At 34.2% G+C, this 21982-nt stretch overlaps 3 protein-coding genes, 1 non-coding gene and 1 pseudogene across 4 annotated transcripts; 4 read left to right on the top strand and 1 right to left on the bottom strand.

Annotated features, from left to right (window-relative positions):
* Nucleotides 1–2448: 2448 nt before the first annotated feature.
* Nucleotides 2449–3446, top strand: LOC125598505. Its single transcript, XM_048772545.1, has one exon. The coding sequence runs from the start codon at nucleotides 2863–2865 to the stop codon at nucleotides 3220–3222; it is 360 nt and encodes a 119-aa protein (XP_048628502.1). The 5' UTR covers nucleotides 2449–2862; the 3' UTR covers nucleotides 3223–3446.
* A 5671-nt stretch (nucleotides 3447–9117) lies between these two features.
* On the top strand, nucleotides 9118–11654 carry LOC125598501 (serine-threonine kinase receptor-associated protein-like). Its single transcript, XM_048772539.1, has 7 exons — nucleotides 9118–9572; nucleotides 9961–10096; nucleotides 10205–10286; nucleotides 10528–10703; nucleotides 10780–10917; nucleotides 11007–11146; nucleotides 11347–11654. The coding sequence occupies exons 1-7, from the start codon at nucleotides 9455–9457 to the stop codon at nucleotides 11547–11549; spliced, it is 993 nt and encodes a 330-aa protein (XP_048628496.1). The 5' UTR covers nucleotides 9118–9454; the 3' UTR covers nucleotides 11550–11654.
* Nucleotides 11655–11811: 157 nt separating this feature from the next.
* LOC125598502 (probable histone H2A variant 3) lies at nucleotides 11812–13459 on the top strand. Its single transcript, XM_048772540.1, has 2 exons — nucleotides 11812–12059; nucleotides 12965–13459. The coding sequence occupies exons 1-2, from the start codon at nucleotides 11949–11951 to the stop codon at nucleotides 13259–13261; spliced, it is 408 nt and encodes a 135-aa protein (XP_048628497.1). The 5' UTR covers nucleotides 11812–11948; the 3' UTR covers nucleotides 13262–13459.
* A 4451-nt stretch (nucleotides 13460–17910) lies between these two features.
* Nucleotides 17911–19726, top strand: LOC125598506 (annotated as a pseudogene).
* Nucleotides 19727–21004: 1278 nt separating this feature from the next.
* On the bottom strand, nucleotides 21005–21090 carry TRNAY-GUA. Its single transcript is given in 2 exon segments — nucleotides 21005–21040; nucleotides 21054–21090. It is a non-coding gene; the product is annotated as a tRNA-Tyr (tRNA).
* Nucleotides 21091–21982: the final 892 nt, after the last annotated feature.

Raw genomic sequence — 21982 nt, 5'->3', positions numbered from 1 at the left:
TGATGCACAATACAAGATGAAATAACATAGTTGTACTAGTATTTGCGTTGTACCGGTTTGTACAGAGTTGTACTAGTTTGTCAGTTGTACCGGTTTGTACATAGTTGTATTTTGGCATTGAAATCGAAAAAACTAGTTGTACCACATAAAATTTAAACTTACCTCAGTTGTACCACTTCTTTATGTGTACATGCCTTTGCCCCAATAAAATAAAATCATCAATTTTGTTAAAATACATTTCATGTATGTTTTTCCAAAAATTATGTGGACAAAGAAGTTAACAAACCTTAAAAGTCTAAGGTAGATCATGCAAACTTATGAGATAGTGTGAAAACTTCAAAAAAAAAAATATATCACAAATAAAAGGAACCTATCTAAATACTTACCAATTTAGCCAGCTAATTGTTTTTTTCTTATGGAATATCGGATGGAATATTTCAATTTTAGAATCTGAATAGTTGTACTAGTTATATCAGTATCACTACTCTGGTAAATAAGACATAGTTGGACTAGTTATACCAGTATCACTTGTATTGTTTGATACATATGCAAAAGTTGTATCAGTTGTACCATAAACAAAAACGATTTATTCTATAATATCATGTTTCATACTTTAACAACATTATATTAAATCTTAGAATCTTACTCAAACGTTAATATACATATTATGTGACTAAACTGAAACATAAAAAATTAGAAAAATAAAAAAAGACAGAGAAGAGTGAGAGAAAAAGAGAGGGAGAGAGTATACACTTACCAAACGATTTTAGAACCAACGACGACGCACATGTGCTGTTTCAGGGCATCATAAGCTGTAGAAAGACCTTAAGAAACATATGTAAAGGTTTGTGGATGAAAAGTTGAAGAAGAGAGCTTTGGTTGGTGAATGTAATGAATTTTCGTGGTGGTTGAATATGGTTGAGGGTGAAATGAAGAAGAAGAAGAAGAAGAGTGATTAAAGTTTATGTGGGACCCAGCCGAGAGAGAAGAAGCTAGATGATGAAATCCAATGGCTAAGATTAAAACATACTCATATGATCTAATGGCTAAGGAATAAGATTCATTAATGGCATTGTTGTAAATATTTCATCTTTAAAAATCCGACGGTTCACATTATAACGTGAATGATTTTGATCTAATGGTTGATATTGAGCTTTCATTAAGGGTAAAATCATAATTTACACTCACTTGTCCCATAAGAGATTAGTTTTGGTGGTTGTAGATTTTTTTTTGGTCCTTTGTCACATAAGAGATTAAAGTCCAGTAAAGAGGCAGTGGTGAAATATCTATTTTTTATGGTAAGTTTAAATTTCTCTTGCTGGTTAGCCAAAAGAGGTCAGTAGTGAATTATCTAGTAATGTTTTCAAAGGGGTTTTTGGATTTAAAAATACACAAAAGAGACGAAAAGCAGAAAAATAAGATGAGAGCCCAACAAACTAATAAAAACTAAAAGCTCAATCAAAACCCATGTGTCTATATTTTTATAAAAATGGCCCAATAAGCAGAATAATCAAAGAAGAAATGTCAAAAACCGGCAAATAAACCAGAAACCAGAACAGTTCTGAGTTCTTTGACGTCTTTGTTTGTACTTTTTTTTTTCCATCTATTATTATTTTATTAATGGGTCAAGCCCAAACAACCCAAGAAACATTAAACATAAAACTAAAAGCCCAGAACAAAAGGCAAACTTAACATGGACCTTAAGCCCAAACCACAGACCATGCGGTGCCTCACAATCCCACGCGTCCAGAAATTCGCGAGGCCACCCACGTGTCGAAACTCACCCATGAACGAGACACGCGTCATCCAAACACCACATCGTAACCCAATCTACGAGGCTCACATCGGAGGAGACAAAAAATGGACACGTGTTTCACCGGATAACACCGGAACCAGAACCACCGCGCCCACCTTCGTCGCCTACACTCTTTGTAATGGAGAGATCGATCGAGACTGTCCCGAGATCTCATCCAGAGCCAGTTAAACCACCACCGACGGCTTTAAAGCCACAACCATGTCTTCTTTCTTCACCGTTCTTTTCCAAAAATATAAACGCCGGATGAAACCGGCACGGAGCCAGCCGTCGACACCAAAGGATAAGAGACGACGTCGGAGTCAGAAGCCGGCAAACGACACTGAAGGAGCCATCGTTTCCGGAAGGAAAAACCGATCACAGAACCAAACTCATCTCATCTCTAATCTTTGGATTTATGATTTGAAAGGAGATTGAGATCGAGAGAGTTTTCTCTCTCTAACAGAAGAGAGAGAGTGTTTCGGTTCCCCGTTAATTTCAAATTCTTTGTTTGTACTCTTAAAGACTCAAACAGCTCTTTAACGTCGTAAATAAATCAAAAGTTTTTAAGAAAGGTGCAGATCGAAGACACGGCGATTTGACGGTAAAAAAGCGTTCAACGCGTTTAGACTGATCCCATCTCAGATCACTTCGTTTTTAATCTGTCTTTTAGTATATTTTTATGTAGTCTACGTTTTGATTGCATAAAACCAAACGGCTCTTTCACGTCATTTAAATAATAAAAAATGTTTTTTTACAGAAAAGTACAGATGAAGACACTGCAAATTGACGATTTAAAAAACGTTCCACGCGGCAAGACTTATCCATCCCCGAGGTCACAATCAACTACGTCGGCGTCCACCCAAAATCTCCGTGGATAGCTGAATAAAAGCATATCTAACGTACGAGATCCTCTTTCAAATCGCATCGTAGCAGATCATTTACATCAAATTTATTACATTATATAATTCGAAACCATAAAAGATCTATTTATCCATCTTCATCTTGCTTTCTTTCCTTAAATCATCTAAATCTTCACGTTACTTCTTTATCTGCATTTCAACTTAACCATGGCTTCGATTGTCTGCAGTTCCGCTCCTTTCACGATCCGAGCATCTTCCGGATCCGGATCCATGAAAAACCCGGATCCAAACCGCAAGAAACCTGTTTCTTGGTGGGCTCCTCTCTTCGGCATACCCTCCGAGCCGGATTACCTCAACATCGAAACCTCCTCCTCCGTGGCTCCGGAATCGAACGGGTCGGGTCAGGATCCGGGTCAAAAGCTTCGTCGTCGCGGGTGTCTCACGGAGGAGAAAGCTAAGGAGTTGAGGAAGAAAATCGCAGAAGCTTCCACGTTCCACGAAGTTATGTATCATTCAGCGATTGCGTCTCGGCTCGCTTCTGATATCTCGGGTCGGATCAAGGAGTAAAACGAATCCGGGTCGCTGTTTTTCGGATCTGGAGATCAATTTGTCGAATCCAAATGTTTCCTCTTTTAGTTGTCGTGTTTTTTGTAGGTTTCTAGCGGACCATCTTCTGTCGGTGCTTGTTTTTCATTAGAACCGTTGGATTGGGTATTGTCTTTTGTGTTGTGTTGTATTGTCTTGTTCTTAAGAACCGTTGGATGTTTGGTTAATTAATTAGTTACCGTTAAGTTAACGGCGTTAACCTATGTTCAATTTTCTTTTAACTGTAACAAACCGTTTGATCTCTCTCACTTGTTAATTAGCTCTTTCAAAAGCCATCACTAAAAACTAAATCTAAGTGATGATCTTGAAGCAATAGTCTAAACTTCATTGCCAGAACACGGGAGTTAAACGGTAGGTCGATCGCACGTGCAAAAGTTCAAATTAAAGTATGATAAATGTAATGTATCTCTCGTTGCAATCACCAAGTTGATCACCATTAACAATGAACTTCATCATCTAGATATTGACACCCTTGGGTGTTCTTTTACCAGAGATTCCATGTCTTGGGCATTTATAAGAGCATGACATTAATGGTCTCTTTTTGGAGTTTCTTGTTTCTCCACCTTGTCTCAAGATTCTTTTATCTTGACGTCATGTAGAGTAATGAAGATCCTTTCAAGCGAAAGCGTAAGGAAGCGCAGAAACAATATTTTTTTAAAATATTAGGAAACGGGTACGTGTTGGAAGCGTATATCCATATATAAATAAATAAAAATATATATATGTAAATTTTTTAGAAAATTAGGACTAAAAATTATATGATTTAAATTTGAAATAAAACATTTATTCATTTATAATAATTTTGAAATGATTTTATATTAAAACTGTAAAAATACACATAAATTATGTTTACAAAAAGTATTATATTAATTATTTTTAATCTTCATAAATAATTGACACAATATGTTTCAATATGTGCTGTATCTTTAATAAAAAAATCTCAATGCATAAAGATAATTTATAGTATTATTTTTGATATTTGTATATTTATAACTCAATATTCATTACTATTAATTTGTTTTATTTTATATAGATTAAAACTATGGTTTTATATTTTATTGATATACATTGTATTTGTTTTTTTAAACGGAAGCGTGATTCCAAAACGGAATCATAAGCTTCCAACAAGTTTTTAAAAAGAATATTTTAGATACGTTTTGGAAGCGAGATTCCGCAAGCTTCCACAAGGTTCCGATTCTGATTCCGATTCCGAAGCGGGAAGCGGACGTCCGATGAAGCTGTTGGAACTATTTTTTGAACATTATGAATAATGTATTCATATGTCAAAAAAGAAGTTTTATTTGAATGAGAAATGGAGGTCTAATGTGTGTGATTTGAGAAACTTATATAAAGTAGCAAATACACACATTGGATATTTGAACTTGGATTTGGGTTTTTTCATTTGTTAGTTGGACTTCATGTTCATTGACTTAATCTTATAAACCAAATATATGTTGATCTTTTATATTGATAAAATATAAAAAAGAAATCCATTTTAAAGTATATTATTTTGTTTGAATTGGTCAAAACAATAATAATTTTATTCTTTAATTTCTTGGTCAAAATGTGGAATAAATTCACATAATAATGACAAGAATTAAAAACTTCATTAGTGCACCATGGAGGTTTCATTTTTGTGTTGAAAAATGAAACTTGTGCTTCTCATTATTTTTCTATATAAAGGCTTGTGAGCCATTTAGAAAATAAACACATTCATACAATCAAGAAACTTTTCTCCCACTCAGAATAGTTATGCTAGTATTTTTTTTTATTTTGAGTCTGAGAGTACATCACAGAAATAAGTTCGATAGATTCTGTTTTTCGGTGATGGTAAACAGAAACAATGCTGCAGTTGTATCTTGGGAATCTGAGCGCCATAAAACCGTCACACTACGGGGCGTTTAAAGATTTAAGGAAAGAGATTAACTATCTCGACTCTACAATTATTCTTTATTTTTATATTTTGGTATTGAAATTTTAGTTTATGTTCTTATTATTCTTTACAAATATCAGTTGTCCTATGATAGTAAAATAAGGTTCCTACACTCTTAAATCTTTAAATATTGTTTATGCTTTTGCACTAACAATACTGATATTTGTTGAAAGTTTTTTCTAAGAACAGGTTATATGAAATCATGAATTAAATCATTCTTGGAACCGGGAAATGCAAGATGATGGAAATCATTTTTTCATCAGAATTATCGTTTATTTATTATTATAGTTTTCAGTCAATTGTTTCTTTTGTTGAGCAGGTGTTAATCATTCTAACAATCAAACTGGAAAACAAATGCAGGATTTGTTGAGCTATTTTATTGCAGTTTTTAATAGAATAAAAAAAACTGTTGATTTAATTTTGATTTTGGTTTGACATGTTCAAAGCACTGATTTGGTTTCCATTGTTTTAACTCTTAAAACGTTTTCTGGAAGAAGAAAAAATGCATACATTTTTTTAAAATTACTACCTCATAAAGGTGTTTAAATAAAACGTTACTAGTCACAGTGTGTGTAGCTTTGACTTCTTTGATTTAATTATCAAGATTAACGTTTTTTGTTTCATTGTTACAGTTTTTCTCCTTAAGGTGTAATTAATTATTAAATACATGTGTGACCAATGAGAAAATAAAAAGAAATTCAAGTTTCAAGTATGGATGGAACAACATTTTGATCTTTAAGAGATCAAGTTGTATAGATGGAAATGGTTGTGAGTCGACGCCCCAAATTAAGTTTGGGAGAGGTCTGCCACATATAAATCATTTGCCATAGAAAATAAAAATGTTTGTTGATATTGATCAAAAACATTTATATTTCATCAATGCTTAAATGCAAGTTACAAGAAGATTGACCATGCAAAAACATGAGAATTTTTAGACCAATGTGACTGAAACTGACATGTGTATTGTCGTTTCTAAAGTCAATATGGTTGAGAATAATCATATAAAATTGTGTGGTTTGATGGCAAAAATAATATCTTGTAATGATATGTATATTTGCTAAAAAGGTGTTTGGAAAAGATCCAAAACATACAAGTTAGATTTATTAACTTGAGAGAACTATGAAAATAGTTCTATGTAAAATGTGAATTTCTAAGAATGAAACACATTTTTCAAGAAAAATTGTAATAATTTTTGAAATTGTTTTTAATTCATTTAAATCTAAAGGAGTTGTAGATTAATTTTCTAAACTCTTAAGAGATGTTAAATGTAATTATGTATATTTTGACTTATCTCAAGAAATGTGGGGGAAGCTTTGCTTACCATATAAAGTTATTGGCAAGAGGCCAAATAAACTTAGTGATAGTTATCACAATATAATTTTTTTTTAAAAGAAAAAAAAACTAGTGTCATTCACTGAGTTTTGTGTATAATGGTTAATTGTATCTTTAAAAAAAGATGACGAAAAAAATCATTAGACAATTGATCTCGACTAATCTCAAGTGATTATGTTCATTATGATGACAACCTAGGATCCTTATACTAAAGGTGTGTCATGAGATCAAGTTGTTATATCATCTAAAGGAATGGGTAGCCTGTGAATTAAGATGAGGTTTGGCGGTAACTCTACCTAACTGACTGGAGATCCCAAGAAATAGGTTCAAGGAGACAACTAAGTCAAACTAAATCTGCCCAAAGCACTGTAAGACTTCGGTCTATACCCAGTTCCTATGATGATTAAACAGTGCTACATGTAAGGAATATAGGATAAGCATTAGCTTTTAATGATTTGTGTCCATTGTTTTGAGATATGAATGGAGTAGTACATGATACTCCTCTAAACAAAACTAATGGCAAATCACCTGGTGAGTGTGAAATGGGGCCGTTTCTAGGAGAATGAAGGAAAGGCTATATCTCCAAGTTCACTCATGATTAACCAAGACTGTTCACGGCCAAAATGAACACAATAGAGAACCTAGTTCTGTGAGAGAATGAAGCTGTGTTATGGCTATTGTCTAGGTTTACACCAAAGCCCGGGAGGTTCAAGACATCATGGCCACCTCCTGGCCGAGTAAATCCGATAGCTATTAACAATGACTGGTTCAAGGATGAAAAATTGCTACCAACTCATCATGCAGTGGATTTTTCGTTTGTACTCTCAAAAGTCCTTAGTTAGGTCTTGTCGAGTCTTGTCTAGGAAGTTGAGTCTTGTCTAGTATCTAGAGTCATTTCTATTCATGTGGGGGATTGTTGGAACTATTTTTTGAACATTATGAATAATGTATTCATATGTTAAAAATAAAGTTTTATTTGAATGAGAAATGGAGGTCCAATGTGTGTGATTTGAGAAACTTATACAAAGTAGCAAATACACTCATTGAATATTTGAACTTGGATTTGAGTTTTGATATGTTAGTTGGACTTCATGTTCATTAACTTAAATCAAATATATGTTGATCTTTTATATTGATAAAATATAAAAAAGAAATCCATTTTAAAGTATATTATTTTGTTTGAATTGGTCAAACAATAATCATTTTACTCTTTAATTTCTTGGTCAAAATGTGAAATAAATTCACATAATAATGACAAGAATTAAAAACTTCATTAGTGCACCATGGAGGTTTCATTTTTGTGTTGAAAAATAAAACTTGTGCTTCTCATTATTTTCTATATAAAGGCTTATGAGCCATTTAGAAAAACACACATTCATACAACCAAGAAACATTTTCTCCCACTCAGAATAGTTATGCTAGTATTTTTTTTATATTTTGAGTCTGAGAGTACATCACAGAAATAGGTTCGATAGATTCTGTTTTTTCGGTGATGGTAAACAGAAGCAATTAAATAGGTTCGATAGATTCTGTTTTTTCGGTGATGGTAAACAGAAATAATGCTGCAGTTGTATCTTGGGAATCTGAGCGCCATAAAACCGTCACACTACGGGGCGTTTAAAGATTTAAGGAAAGAGATTAACTATCTCGACTCTGCAATTCTTCTTTATTTTTATATTTTGGTATTGAAATTTTAGTTTATGTTCTTATTATTCTTTACAAATATCAGTTGTCCTATGGTAGTAAAATAAGGTTTCTACAGAAGTTTCCGTGCAACGTAGTTTATAAGAGCATGACATTAATGGTCTCTTTTTGGAGTTTCTTGTTTATCCACCTTGTCTCAAGATTCTTTTATCTTGACGTCATGTAGAGTAATGAAGATCCTTTGATTACGGAGAAGCTCATCTCAGGTCAGGCTGTCCTGTTCTTGAAGATCTGACTGTGTATAGGGATTTTGATGATAATGCACCAGTATTTTGATGTTAATGCACCACTTCTACGTGTGAGATCTCAGATTCTTAAAATGATTTATATTGGTTTATAAGTAAGATTAATGTAAAGTTTGTTACTTTTAATCTCAGTCTCATCTGCCAAGTTAGTAGTAATGTCAGGAAGATATTTGGGCATTGGGATGTTTAATCTGTAGAAATTTTGTCAAAGGACTTTTCTTTCTTCTCTTTAATCCAATGAGCTTATTTGAAGTATTCTATTAGCTACTTATGACTTTATTCATCCATGTAATGAGACTCTTTTATGTTTTATGTACTAGTTTTTGATCACCCTTCTGTTTATGTTCTCTTCATAATCAAGTCTCACATTGAAATGCGTGGATTGCTCAAGGACATTAATGTTTTACATTTTTGAGAGTGTGTGTGTGGTTTATGTTGTGCACTGTTTCGTAAAGTCAATCGGATGTAAATTTTTTAAAGGTAAAACTCTTCTTAACTAAAGCCAGATAAAAATGAATTCTTTTTGAGAAGGGGATACATGTAAATCTAAAAAATATAGGGTGACTAATGTAAGACTTGCAAAAATATAGGTAGTAATTTAAAATAATCATGTGTACAAGTTCTTCTCTCCCCCAAATCCCTAAAAACAAGTAAAGCATCTCCCTACTACTTCTCTCTTCTTCTTCTTCTGTCTGTAAAATTGTCGGGAAGCAGCATTCAACTATAGCTGCAGATTTCTCTTTTTCAATTGCAAATTCGATCGAAGTCAATTAGATTCGGGATTTTTCTCCCAATATATTTGTAGAAAACTAGAAAAAAAAGTTTGACCCTTTTGATTTTTCTTTTAAGCGTAGTTCGTGTTTGAATCGCTTGAATTAGAAAAAACCCTATTCTTCAATCTGAAAGGATTTGAAAGTTCTTCTTAGGGCTTGGTTTGGTTTTGTTTCTTCCACTGTCGTGTGTTGGATTATATTATAAAATGGATAAGAAGAAGGTTGCCGTTCCACTTGTCTGCCATGGCCATTCAAGACCTGTTGTTGATTTGTTCTACAGTCCCATTACCCCTGATGGTTTCTTCCTCATCAGTGCCAGTAAAGGTAACTTCTTTAGATCTTGTTCATCACAGTTGGAATAGTTTATGAGATTCCGACTGAAACCTACAACTATAAAGTGTGTCTCTTTAATTACAAGAACTGGTTTAGATGCTCTGTTTGGTGGAGTTTAAGAATGGATTAGCTTTGTGGGTTCGATCTACTGAACAAATCCTATTCTATGCACTATCTGCCTACCTATTGTGATGTTAACATGATAATATACCGATTGAAACCGACAAGTATAAATTGCGACTCTTTTTTATTACAAGAACTGCTTCAGATGTTCTGTTTGGTGGGTTTTATAAATAGATTAGCAGCTTTAAATAACTCATATTAGTTTGCATTTTATGTATGAATATCTGAGAACAATCATGTCTTTATGTGCGCTTAGATTCACATCCAATGTTGAGAAACGGGGAGACTGGAGATTGGATTGGTACCTTTGAAGGTCATAAAGGTGCAGTGTGGAGTTCTTGCCTCGACAACAATGCTCTACGTGCTGCTTCTGCATCTGCTGATTTTTCAGCGTACGTTTTTTGTATTTGTTTTGGGTTCCATTAATCATGTTGTTTTCTGATGTATGTACCAACTTGGCCTAGAGCTTAATTATCTGGTTGTGGTACTTATTCGTTCAGGAAACTTTGGGATGCGTTAACGGGTGATGTGCTTCATTCTTTTGAGCACAAGCATATCGTTCGAGCCTGTGCCTTCTCAGAGGTTCGTTTCAAGTACTATATGCAATTTTGAGTTTTTCTTAATAGACATAAGCTTTTGAATGACCTGTTGTTTGTAAATATGGTATGAAAACAGCTTTAATCTAGCATTTAATGTACGTAACTTCAAATTGAACGCTTTGAGGATTTGGTTACCTACTAGATTGGACTATGCCTAAACCTTGTTGTTTGTGGATTGGTTCTGTATTGTTCATAATAATTGAATGCTATGCGTCCACTACTAGGATACCAAATTGCTGATTACTGGAGGATTTGAGAAGATACTCCGTGTTTTTGACTTGAACCGGTTGGATGCAGCGCCTACCGAAGTCGATAAATCTCCTGGATCTATCAGAACTCTCACATGGCTTCACAGTGACCAAACAATATTGAGTTCTTGCACTGATATTGGTGGCGTGAGGTATGAAGTATATGGAAATAAGAAAGCCACAGCTAAATACACAAGGCATGATTTGATTAACTTTGGTGTTATGCAGGTTATGGGATGTTAGGAGTGGGAAGATTGTGCAGACACTGGAGACTAAGTCTCCTGTCACGAGTGCTGAAGTGAGCCAAGATGGACGGTACATTACTACTGCCGATGGGTCAAGTGTTAAATTCTGGGACGCTAACCAGTAAGCTTCTCATTCCATGAAGATAATTATGTATATACATATTTTTAATCACCTTTTGTAACAATCCCTCCATCTTTGTCTGTCTCTAGTTTTGGACTAGTGAAGAGTTATGACATGCCATGCAATGTCGAGTCTGCATCGCTGGAGCCTAAGTCTGGTGAGAAGTTTGTAGCTGGTGGTGAGGATATGTGGGTGCGAGTGTTTGATTTCTACTCCGGCGAGGAGATTGGTGAGTGACTCTCATAACATTTTACACGATCATATTAGAAAGCTAGTTATAGGATTGTCTTAAAGCATGGTTCTCTGCCATATTTGTTAATAAGTGACACAGAGATAGAGATTCATTGATTGAATAAGCAAAGTAGCTTTGATAAGGAGGATTTTTGGTTTTTGATTGTTCCTTCCTTGCATCTTTTGTCTGGCACTTAGGGTGCAACAAGGGGCATCATGGGCCGGTACACTGCGTGAGGTTTTCACCAACGGGTGAGTCCTACGCCTCGGGATCAGAAGACGGAACCATCAGGATCTGGCAAACGACACCAAATCATAGCGTGGATGAAGTTGCTAAGAAGATTGAAGGCTTTCACATCAACAAAGAAGGAAAAACCGCAGATAAACTTTCTGATGCTTAGCAGGAGAGAAAGTCTTTGTCGTAGTTCTTCTTGATTTGCTATGTATTGTGTGTTTGTGTTTCCTGACTACACAAGAAAAAGAAAAAAAAAGACACGAGGACCTTTCTTATCTTTTAGTTTTCTGGCGACCTTTTTCGTTATTTATATAAAACATTGGGACTACTTGTGCAATTTATGATATAACGTTACTTATGATTGGGCTTGGGCCTAGGCTTTTAAGATGTAATTAAGGTCGGCGTGGAGGGGCTAAATCGTCAACGGGTCTATCATAAACCGTCATTCTCGATCTATTTCGTTTATCGACTCGCGAGCTTCTTCGTCTCTCCCTCTTCTGGTGCGATCTATCTCTATCTCTCTATCTCTCTATCTGCGCGCGGGTGTGAGACTTTTGGCGGGAAAATGTCGGGGAAAGGAGCGAAAGGATTGATAATGGGGAAACCTAGCGGTAGCGAGAAGGACAAGGACAAGAAGAAACAACCCATCACCCGTTCTGCTCGAGCTGGTCTTCAGGTAAACTCCTCGATTCTTATAAGTGGCGGATCGATTAGATTATTAGCTAGATTTTGATTAGCTGATTGATATGGACCACTTCGATCTCTTGATTTGCTTTGTGTTTTGTTCGCATCGCCATAGGACTAGTCTTTGTCGTTGTACTCGAGTGTATTTCAACAACAATTAAAAAATAATAAAAGAAGAGCTAACTTTTGTGTCGTTGACCATCTTTTGGTGTTGAAGCTTGTTAGGTTTCTCATTGGTGGGTTCTAGCAATGCAGATTTGAGTTTTATTTTTTCATATAAGATTAGTCGTGGCTATGTTATTTGAGGGTACTTTAAGGTCGTAACAGCAACAACAACAACAACGCTAATTTGATAACGTTCTTTGCGTGAGGTTTACTCATTACTGGGTTCTTCAAACTGTATAGACTCTTTCTAATGATCTTGTTCCACTGTTGTGGCTAATTTTGTGCAGTTTATGGTTGATATTGACCGTCTTGATCCCTTGATTTGCACTGTGTTTCGCTCTCGTTGCCATAGGTTTTTGCGTTGTCTTTCCTCTTGTTAGCAGCTCTTAGCTCTCTTGTGTCTTTGTTGTGCTACTTGAGAGTTTTTTTTTTATGGTGTTAAGGCTTGTGAAGTGTCTCATTGATAGGTTTTATCTATGGATATTTGATTTTTTCATCTAGGACTTCTCATGGTTATGCTACTTGAGAGTAGTCTAAGGTTCGTGACATCAACAAAACCGCTAATTTTGATTCATCAATGTGTGTTTTCTTGAACCTTCTTTTTGTGAGGTTTTCTCATTAGTGGTTTCCTTTAAACTGTTTGATGTTGTGGCTTTCAGATTATTAAGACGCTACCATACTTTCTAATGATCTTGTTGCATTGTTGTGGCTAATTTGTTCCTTTTTGCGCAGTTCCCTGTAGGAAGGGTGCATCGACTGTTGAAGACTAGGTCCACTGCTCACGGAAGGGTTGGAGCAACTGCAGCTGTTTACACTGCAGCGATATTGGAGTATCTGACCGCAGAAGTTTTGGAGCTGGCTGGTAACGCGAGCAAGGACCTCAAGGTGAAACGTATCTCCCCCAGGCACTTGCAGCTTGCGATTCGCGGAGATGAAGAGCTTGATACTCTCATCAAAGGAACTATAGCTGGTGGTGGTGTCATCCCTCACATCCACAAGTCTCTCATCAACAAATCCGCCAAGGAATAGATTCTTACCACTCTTTGTTTCTCTGTTTCCTAAGTATTTCGAGAGAGAGTCTGTGTTTCATAAAGAAGACGCTAGAGTGCTCTTTTGTAGGAGTCGTTTGTTATTGTTCCATCAGCGTACTGTGTTAGAGACGCTTGTTGATTTATCTATCTTTATGCATATGTATTCGATGATTATCTAAACCCCATTTCTGACTTACCTTCTGGTTTGTTCTTACCAAAGTTGCATATCATCGTTGTTGAAGCTTGAAAAAGCAAATCTGTGGTTAGAGAGAGTGGAAACTAAGCTAAGAGGATGTGAGTACTTACTGAACTGGTGAGTTTAGAAGCCAGAACTTGTGAGGATTTCAAAGGAAAACAAGAGCATCCTCAGCACCAGGAAGATCTCCCATGGATCTTAACAGACTTGATGTGACTTGTGGTGAACGGATAATCTCATCCGATAATATGACAGGTTTGTATATATTTGTTTAATACAAAATAATTAAATATTTTATTGACAGTTTGATGTAAGCACAATTTTTTTTTTATATTAAAACTATCTCGTGGCGGATTGAGCGCATCAGCTGAAATTTCAGAAATGGTATGGCCTATCGAAGATAGTTCAGGCTGTTTCTTGCGGACGGCTTCTCCTGGCAAATTCTGCCTGCTCTTGTTGTTGGTTTTGTGGGTTTTCATGATTACTGTCTTCTCTTAAATTCTTGAAACTCTTTTTCGCGAGTTCTTGTGTTGCTGTACCTGCAAGAATCACACTATTTAAGAAAAAAACGGCATTATAAATCAAAGAGAGAAAACTTAAAAGATAAGTGTCAATAGTACACAGTGTCTACTGAATTGTATTTCATTTCATTGTACATATTAAAAATACATCCCCGAAATAAGAGAACATGGAGAGAAGCAAGATTTATCAGAGAATGGCACTTATTCAAACACTAATTTGACATGTACTCAAACTGGGAGACAAATTTAAATTTAAATAGACCAATAGTTACTTCAAGTTAAACACAAGTTCTGAAACAGACTAAACATAACATGCACACAAACTAAAAATTAATATTAAATTAATATTTAACACAAATCAATACTATTAAATCAGGATCATGACCAATTGATTGAAGTTTAGTCCAACAATAACTATCTTTATATATATATATATATATATATATTTTATAACCATTTCTTTGATTCCAAATTAATTGGAACCCACTTCTTCCTATCAGACTACAAAACTGTCTTACAACCTTTTAATATTAGAATCAAGTTTTGCATTTTACTCAACTTTCTAACAACTGCACCTGAATAATCATATTATATTCACTATTCATATTATATATTTATAAAATATTAATTCCAATTTGAATAACAAAATCAAATTATATAAGTAAATTTAACAAAAAGTAATTCTCTCAAATAGTCATTTTTAAGTTTTTGTCATAAAAATATTCTTCAAGAAAGAAAATGATCAAATAGCTCTTTTTTGTTTTGAAATTTTAATATCTATATTTTATTTTTAAAAGTTTGAAACTCTATCCCCAAAATCACACCCTTTAACTCTAAACCCTAAGTCTAGATTAGTTAACCCTAGAACCGGTCCTAAAATTTGAATGGCCGGATGCAAGAGAAAAAAATGTGGCCACTTTTTAAAGGAAAAAGAAAAACAGAAAGAAAAAATAGAAACTAGAAATGCGGCCACTGGTTGTCAAACCCGTGTTCTGATGTAAATGTGGACATGAGTTTACCACTAGACTAAAGAAAATATATGAAATATGTGGCCGAATTTAATTACTAAATACACGGCCGCAAGCGGGTGCTTCGTGCAAGGGTCGGTACTGGTTAATCCTAGGGTAAAAATGCATTTTTAATAAAACATATTTTGTTCTCAATTGGTGAATATGATTTCGGAACCAGAAGAATGACCAGCTTTTGCAGATTATTTGGAAGATTACAAGACCCTGACGGAGAGTTTCACACGATCAGAAATAATCCATGTTCCACGAACGCTTAACACTATGGCGGATAGTCTAGCCCGTAAAGCTAGGATGCAACCGTCTTATGTTGTTCATATGGATGCATATCACCCAGTTTGATTTACAGAGTCAATATGAGTCTGTAAAAGTCGATGACAAAAAAAAAAATTTGGTCATTTTTTCATTGACGGCTATTTTTGTGACAGAAACTTTAAAAGAGCTATCCTAGGGAATTTCTCTTTTAACAAATTGTATCAAAAAGTTTTAAAGCATAAAAATTATTTTAATACAAAATGGGTTATAAGATAAATATTTTATTTTAATATCCCCCTATATATTAAAAGAGAAGTCACTTAAGTGAGATCTGGTGACGTGTCGTTCATAGGTGAAGTTTCAAAAAATTGTTATAATTTGATTGGTCGATTGTTTTTAATTTTTATTTATTTAAATTAGTTCTAAAAATTTAAGGTAAGTCTAAAAATATTTAACATCACTTGCCATATAATCTTAAGAATATTACAAATAACAATTTATGGCAACTAATTCTCGAAATTATAGAAAGATTAATAATGTTTTATTTAATACTTTTAATATTTATAAACTATAAAATATAATGAACGAATTTTTATATAAGATAATTATAATAGTTTTATACTCTACTTGATGAATTGTATTCGAATATAATTATATAATAACTATTTTAAATATTACAAAATCCAAAAATGTTTATTAATATGATTTTTAAATTATTTATCGTTGTTTACAGAATAAATTTATCAGAATTTTAAAATTATTTATATAATGTTATAAATTATTTGTAAAAATATAAATTCTACTATATATTGATTGAAAAGTCACATAAGTGATTTTTTATTATGTGTTGATCATAAATGAACTCTTCAAATTGTTAGAATTTGATTGACCGATGATTTTTAATTTTATTTATTATAATTATATCTAAAAAGAAAGGATAATTCAATTACCACTTTCCAAATAATCTACATAATATTAGAAATAATTATTTATGGTAACTAATTGTTGAAACTATAAAAGAGTAATAATGTGATCAATTTTTTATATATTTATAAATTACATAAAATTTTAACAGTTTCTCTTTTGCAGTTTCTCTTTTGTGAGATATATCTACCCACACATCTCTTTTGCAGTTTCTCTTCCGTGAGATATATCAGTTTCTCTTTTGCAGTTTTGCACAATCAACATGTGGAATCTAATGGGACAGTGCTTTCAATAGACTGGAAAAATGTTGGTGCTAAGAAAATCGAGAGCACTCTTCATGATGATTTGGCGCTCAAGACATGAGAAATATGATATTATATGATGTGTGAGTTTTACCTTAATCTAGACATAACTCGAAGCCTTGGTCTTAAGGTCTGGTTTCTCTACTTTATGGACTTAAGGTACTTTGTATTTTCCATAACTCATATTGTTTATACGAAACACTGAAATTTTTAATCTAAACGTTCTAATGTATTCTTTCATATGAACATAGTATACATATCAATATATAACATCAAATCTTTCATATTAACCACATACATGTAACATAAGTATTATATAGTTGTAAACATGTAATTATCAATTTAATATTAATGCTAATGTCCGCACATGCGTGCGGGCGGTCCACCTAGTATTATATTAAAACAACATCAAGACCTATTGATATAATTGTGGTACAATTATTTTAATACAATTATTAAAACTTCTTATTAATCATATAAGAAACATTATACAAAGAAAAACAAAAATATTAATAAAACACACAAATATAAAAATTAAATTTCTAAAAAAATAAAAAATAAAAAATATACCCACCCTTTTAAGAGCGGATCAAAATCTAGTGTTTAATTAATATTCCATATATATATACTCACTTGTAGGCACCAACCAAATTTCCGGAAAACAACCCAAAACGATGTCGTCTGAGGCAGAGACAGAGGCAGACTCATACTAAATATGTGTGGGGTCAAAAAGAATTAACTGTGACACTGCTGGGTTTTGAACCTTGGTTATGAGGGGCCAGTCACTATATTTTACCAACTCTGGTACTGAATTTTTAACAATTTCTTATAAGAAAACAACTTATTATCATATTTTTGTGGTGTCAAGTGACTCCACTAGCTATAATGTGGGTCCACCCCTGGATGGAGATCCCAGTGAGTTCATCTCTGACAAAGAACTTCTGGGAGACATTCTGGAAGAAGAGTACTACACTTCGCAAGTTGTACGTAACAGAAAATCCTACTTCGAAACACCCAAGGACAAGCTCTTCACTCAGAGTTTTCTTCCCTTAGAAGGTGAAATCAAAGGCACTGTGTACTGTTACAGGGGCGGACGAACATGTACGTCTAAGGGCAGTGCGGTGCCACAGTATGAAAAAAGAAACTTTCGCTTATGGCAGCAAAATATTTTTAAATTGAGGATCATCTATTATTATTTATTAATTTACGCTTCGGACAACCAAAAATGCTCGCACGGCTCTGTCTAAGGGGTCACGTGCCCCCTACTAATTTTGTTTTTTCTTGTATAATCTATGTAAATTTTACTGAAATGTTCTTATTTGGGTGAATAATTATGAAAAGTGCCCCCAGTTAAACAAAGGTTTGGTTGTTTTTAATAGTGTGCCTCCGATTGAAATTGTTTTTGGATCCGCCCCTGGGTGTACATGTCTCACGGCTACGGTTCCAACACAAGCTGGATGTTTCAGAAGATCTGCATGAGCTTCTCCACTTGGGGTTATGCTGTTTTCACCGCCAATCTTCTCGGTCACGGCCGCTCCGACGGAATCCGCTGCTACATGGGTTCGTTTCTTTCATTTTTGTTTTTGTAGCATTATGCAAAACAGGGTATTGGGTTTTGGTTCGGTTTTGATATGCTTTGGTTCCCTATATAGGAATATTAGGACAGTTATGAATTCAGTCCAGTTTCAGTTCAATTATTTTCGTTTTTGGGTGGTTTAAGATAACAAACTTGAAAATCAACTAATATTTGAGAAATTTTTGAAACAAATTAGGTATAAGTTCGGTTCTAGCTTTCAAATATTTTTGGATACTTTCTGTAAAAATGTCAGATAATTCAGGTTTTTTTTTATTAAATATCTTTAGTTACACATATAAAATAACGAAGAATTTTAGATAATTTTAAATATTTTAAACAAAAATATTAAGATAATTTATTCTTTCGGATAATTTAAATAATATTTTCTGGTATTTTTGTTCTCTAGGATAGTTCGCTTTATAAATAATAATAATTTAGAGTGTTTATTAATTTAAAAATTATATATTTATTTTTAGTATATAAACTAAGATATAAGAACCATTCAGATATTTGTAAACATCAGTTAAACTGTTACAATTTTCGGGTTGATTTTTGGTTTTTTGTTTAAACGCCCAAGGCTAGTCAAAACAGAGAGATTACTTGAGATTCATGTCTCGCTGTAAATTAGGGTTTTAGGAGGAAGAACTGAATGTATTTCTTTGTTTTCTTCCTCAGGTGATATGAAGAAAGTTCCAGCAACATCATTGTCTTTCTTTAAGCATGCTCGTTGCAGTGATCCGTTCCGTATATGCATCTCCCTGCTTTTCTCTTTGGTGAGTCCATGGGGGTCTTGCTATACTTCTCATGTACTTTCAGTCTGACCCTGATACTTGGACCGTTTTGATATTCTCGGCTCCTCTATTTGTTATCCCGGAGGATATGAAACCGAGCAAGCCTCACCTTTTGGCTGATACTTGGACTGCAATGCTGGATAATAAAATGGTTGGCAAGGCAATCCATCACCCAGAAAAGCTCAAAATCATTGCATCTAACCCGCAAAGGTAACAAAACAAAATTTGGTTGAGTCAACCAAGCCGATTGTGCAAAGTCTAATACAACATTCTAATTAGCCTCCAAATTTTAAAGAGCTAATATGCATAATATTATGGCCTAACAATTTAATTTTATTAAAGTTACTTTAAAATTGTTTTTGGCCCCTTAAATTTATCGGACGACCATGTTAATAATATAATCAGGGTATCATATGGTCTCTCTTACAAGTTGGAAATCAGTGCTCTTTAAACCAATATTTTGAAGAAAAAGTCTGGATGTTGTTGCTTTACAGATACACCGGGAAGCCTAGAGTGAGAACAATGAGGGAGATACTAAGGAAGACCCAATACGTGCAAGATAATTTTGGGAGAGTGATTATTCCGCTAATGACGGTGCACGGGACATATGATGGAGTAACATGCCCTTCATCGTCAACGCTACTATACGAAAAGGCATCGCGCACTGATAAAACATTGAAGCTTTATGATGGGATGTACCATTCCCTGATTCAAGGAGAGCCTGAAGAGAACGCTGCGACCGTGTTGAAGGATATGAGAGAGTGGATCGATGAAAGGGTAAAGAGATATTGATCTAAGTAAAGCCGCTTGAAACCTACATTTGTGAAGAGAAGTGTACATTGATATCATGATCTATACTTATGTTTGTTTGTATTTCGTCCAAGAACATGACTTTGTGAACACGTTGGCTAACTGCAGATGTATTATCATTAAAAAATGTCTTTGGTCACGACAAGTAAAAAGCTACAAACCTTGTAACTGAACGTCCCAAAGACAGTGATGAAACTAATACATGTGTAAAGGATCAGTTTTGGCATTTCCTTTGGAATTTTTCAGTTTGAGTCATGATGAGATGACGAAAAAGCCTTTGGAGTTTTGCCGTTTTCCATCATCGCTCATCAACAGCATACTCATAAACTTCTATGCAACCAAGAAAAAGCCGTGACGCCAAGTCGACTCTCAAAGCGTATTGTGGAATCTAAAAAGCATCTATACAAACAAAGATTGATGATCAATGCGATAATATTTTACAAATCTGAATCCGTTGATCAAAATGATAATGTTTAAAAAATTGGAATGTTATCTGATTAGTTCTCTACGTACAAAGTTTCATTTAGTATAATCAGTTCAGATTTTTATAAATTTATTTGAACCAATCAAACTGTTCTCTCTAAGTATATTACAACAATAAGAGTGCGAAATTACGGTTTTTCTACATTACAAGGATTTTTAAAAAAAGTGTCGCCAGGGACCATAGATATATAGTGAGACCTAAAATGACGATAAATGTTATTTAAGAATCAAGTGGTCTTCAAAACCTTACATAAGAACACATAGAGAGAGAGACATCTAAAACAGGACAAGTTTCTAAAAGGAGAAACAATGTTTAGCTTGGAAACCACTCTTGCTCTTCATCTGCCGGTCATCGATTTCGCAAGTCCAAACCTAAATCCAAGAACTATTGAATGGGACTCGGTGAGAGGCGATGTTCGAAGAGCACTAGAAGAGTATGGATGCTTCGAGGCCTCATTCTATAACTTCCCAGTCAAACATCGAAAGGATTTTTCTAAGGAGGTTTTCCAGCTACTCTTAGAGACCAAACAGAGAGTTGTGTCAAAGAGAAAATAGAGAGGATGTGTGTGTCAGATTCCAACGTTACTTCTGTTGGAAGTCATGGGCGTTGACTTTGCAGACAAAAATGAAGATAAAGTCAACGAGTTTACTCATAAGCTTTGGCCCCAAGGAAACGAAAGTTTCATGCACTTCTGAATGGTCGGGTTCTTATGGGTAATGAGGATGGGAACGAACACAAGATTCTCTGCTGGGTTGTTCTCTTTATTTTGATAGATATTACACCGTCTATGCCGCTTTCAAAGGAGAGCAACACGCCGTTTCTCAAACCATAACGTCTTTTGAAAATAAAAAAATAAATCCGACCTGCCGGAATCGAACCAGCGACCTAAAGATTTGCTGTCACAGACTACAGTCTTCCGCTCTACCAACTGAGCTAAGGTCGGCTGTTAAATTTTCAATTCACCATTTAGTTATATTGTTTACATATCTTGTTCGGTATTGATTACCGTTTACCAATTAAGTTTATGAAGACTCATTGATTACCAACCATGTTTGATTAATGATTTTATATATAAAAATAAAAATACTTATGTGTTTTTCTCCAGTTATATATAGTGTTTTAAGAACTGAACATTTTATGGGCATAATATAAGTGATCTGCTTCTATCATCATTCAAAAGCTAAGGGAGAAGAAATTTCTATTACTTTCAGGTTTGATGAGTGAGTATTTTTGTGACGTAGATAAAAGCATTTTGATGACATAAATAGCTTAATTAATTCTTTTAATTTTTTGCATATACCACAAATCATGATGTAATAATTCACCATTTTCGAAGAAAGCAACATTTTCATTGCATCCAAAATCGTTATCCACGTTAGTGTGAGCCACACATGACTCTACACTCGTCTAGATACGGCTCTGATACCTAATTGGCCTTTCACGCATGTTTCTTCGGCCCGAGTCTTATTTAGTGTACGGATGATGTATTAATTTTTTAAGGCTCCAAAGGATGGTATTTTTAACGTCTACAACAAACATTCACACTGGTTTTTATTTCTTTAGTACCTACTGTAGATAGGTTTTCAAAAACGTACGTATAAAAAAAATGAAAAGATTAGATGGTATTAGTAAGTCTATAACAAACATTTTCGGTAGTATAAAGAGATAATGTTTTTATATATTGAGCTTACAAAAGCATAGCAATTACGTACTAGACCCTTATAACAAAAAGAAAAAGAAAAAGAAAAGCAACTACGTACATGCAGCAAACACATACAAAAGAATTACAACAGAATATGGAGATTATAAATCCTCGTCAAAAAAATTTGATTCTT

This window comes from Brassica napus, unplaced genomic scaffold, assembly GCF_020379485.1.
Source record: "Brassica napus cultivar Da-Ae unplaced genomic scaffold, Da-Ae ScsIHWf_1724;HRSCAF=2353, whole genome shotgun sequence".
NCBI classification, from domain to species: Eukaryota; Viridiplantae; Streptophyta; class Magnoliopsida; order Brassicales; family Brassicaceae; genus Brassica; species Brassica napus.
Note: the sequence above shows the minus strand (reverse complement) of the source record. Positions and strands in the feature narration are given on the sequence as shown.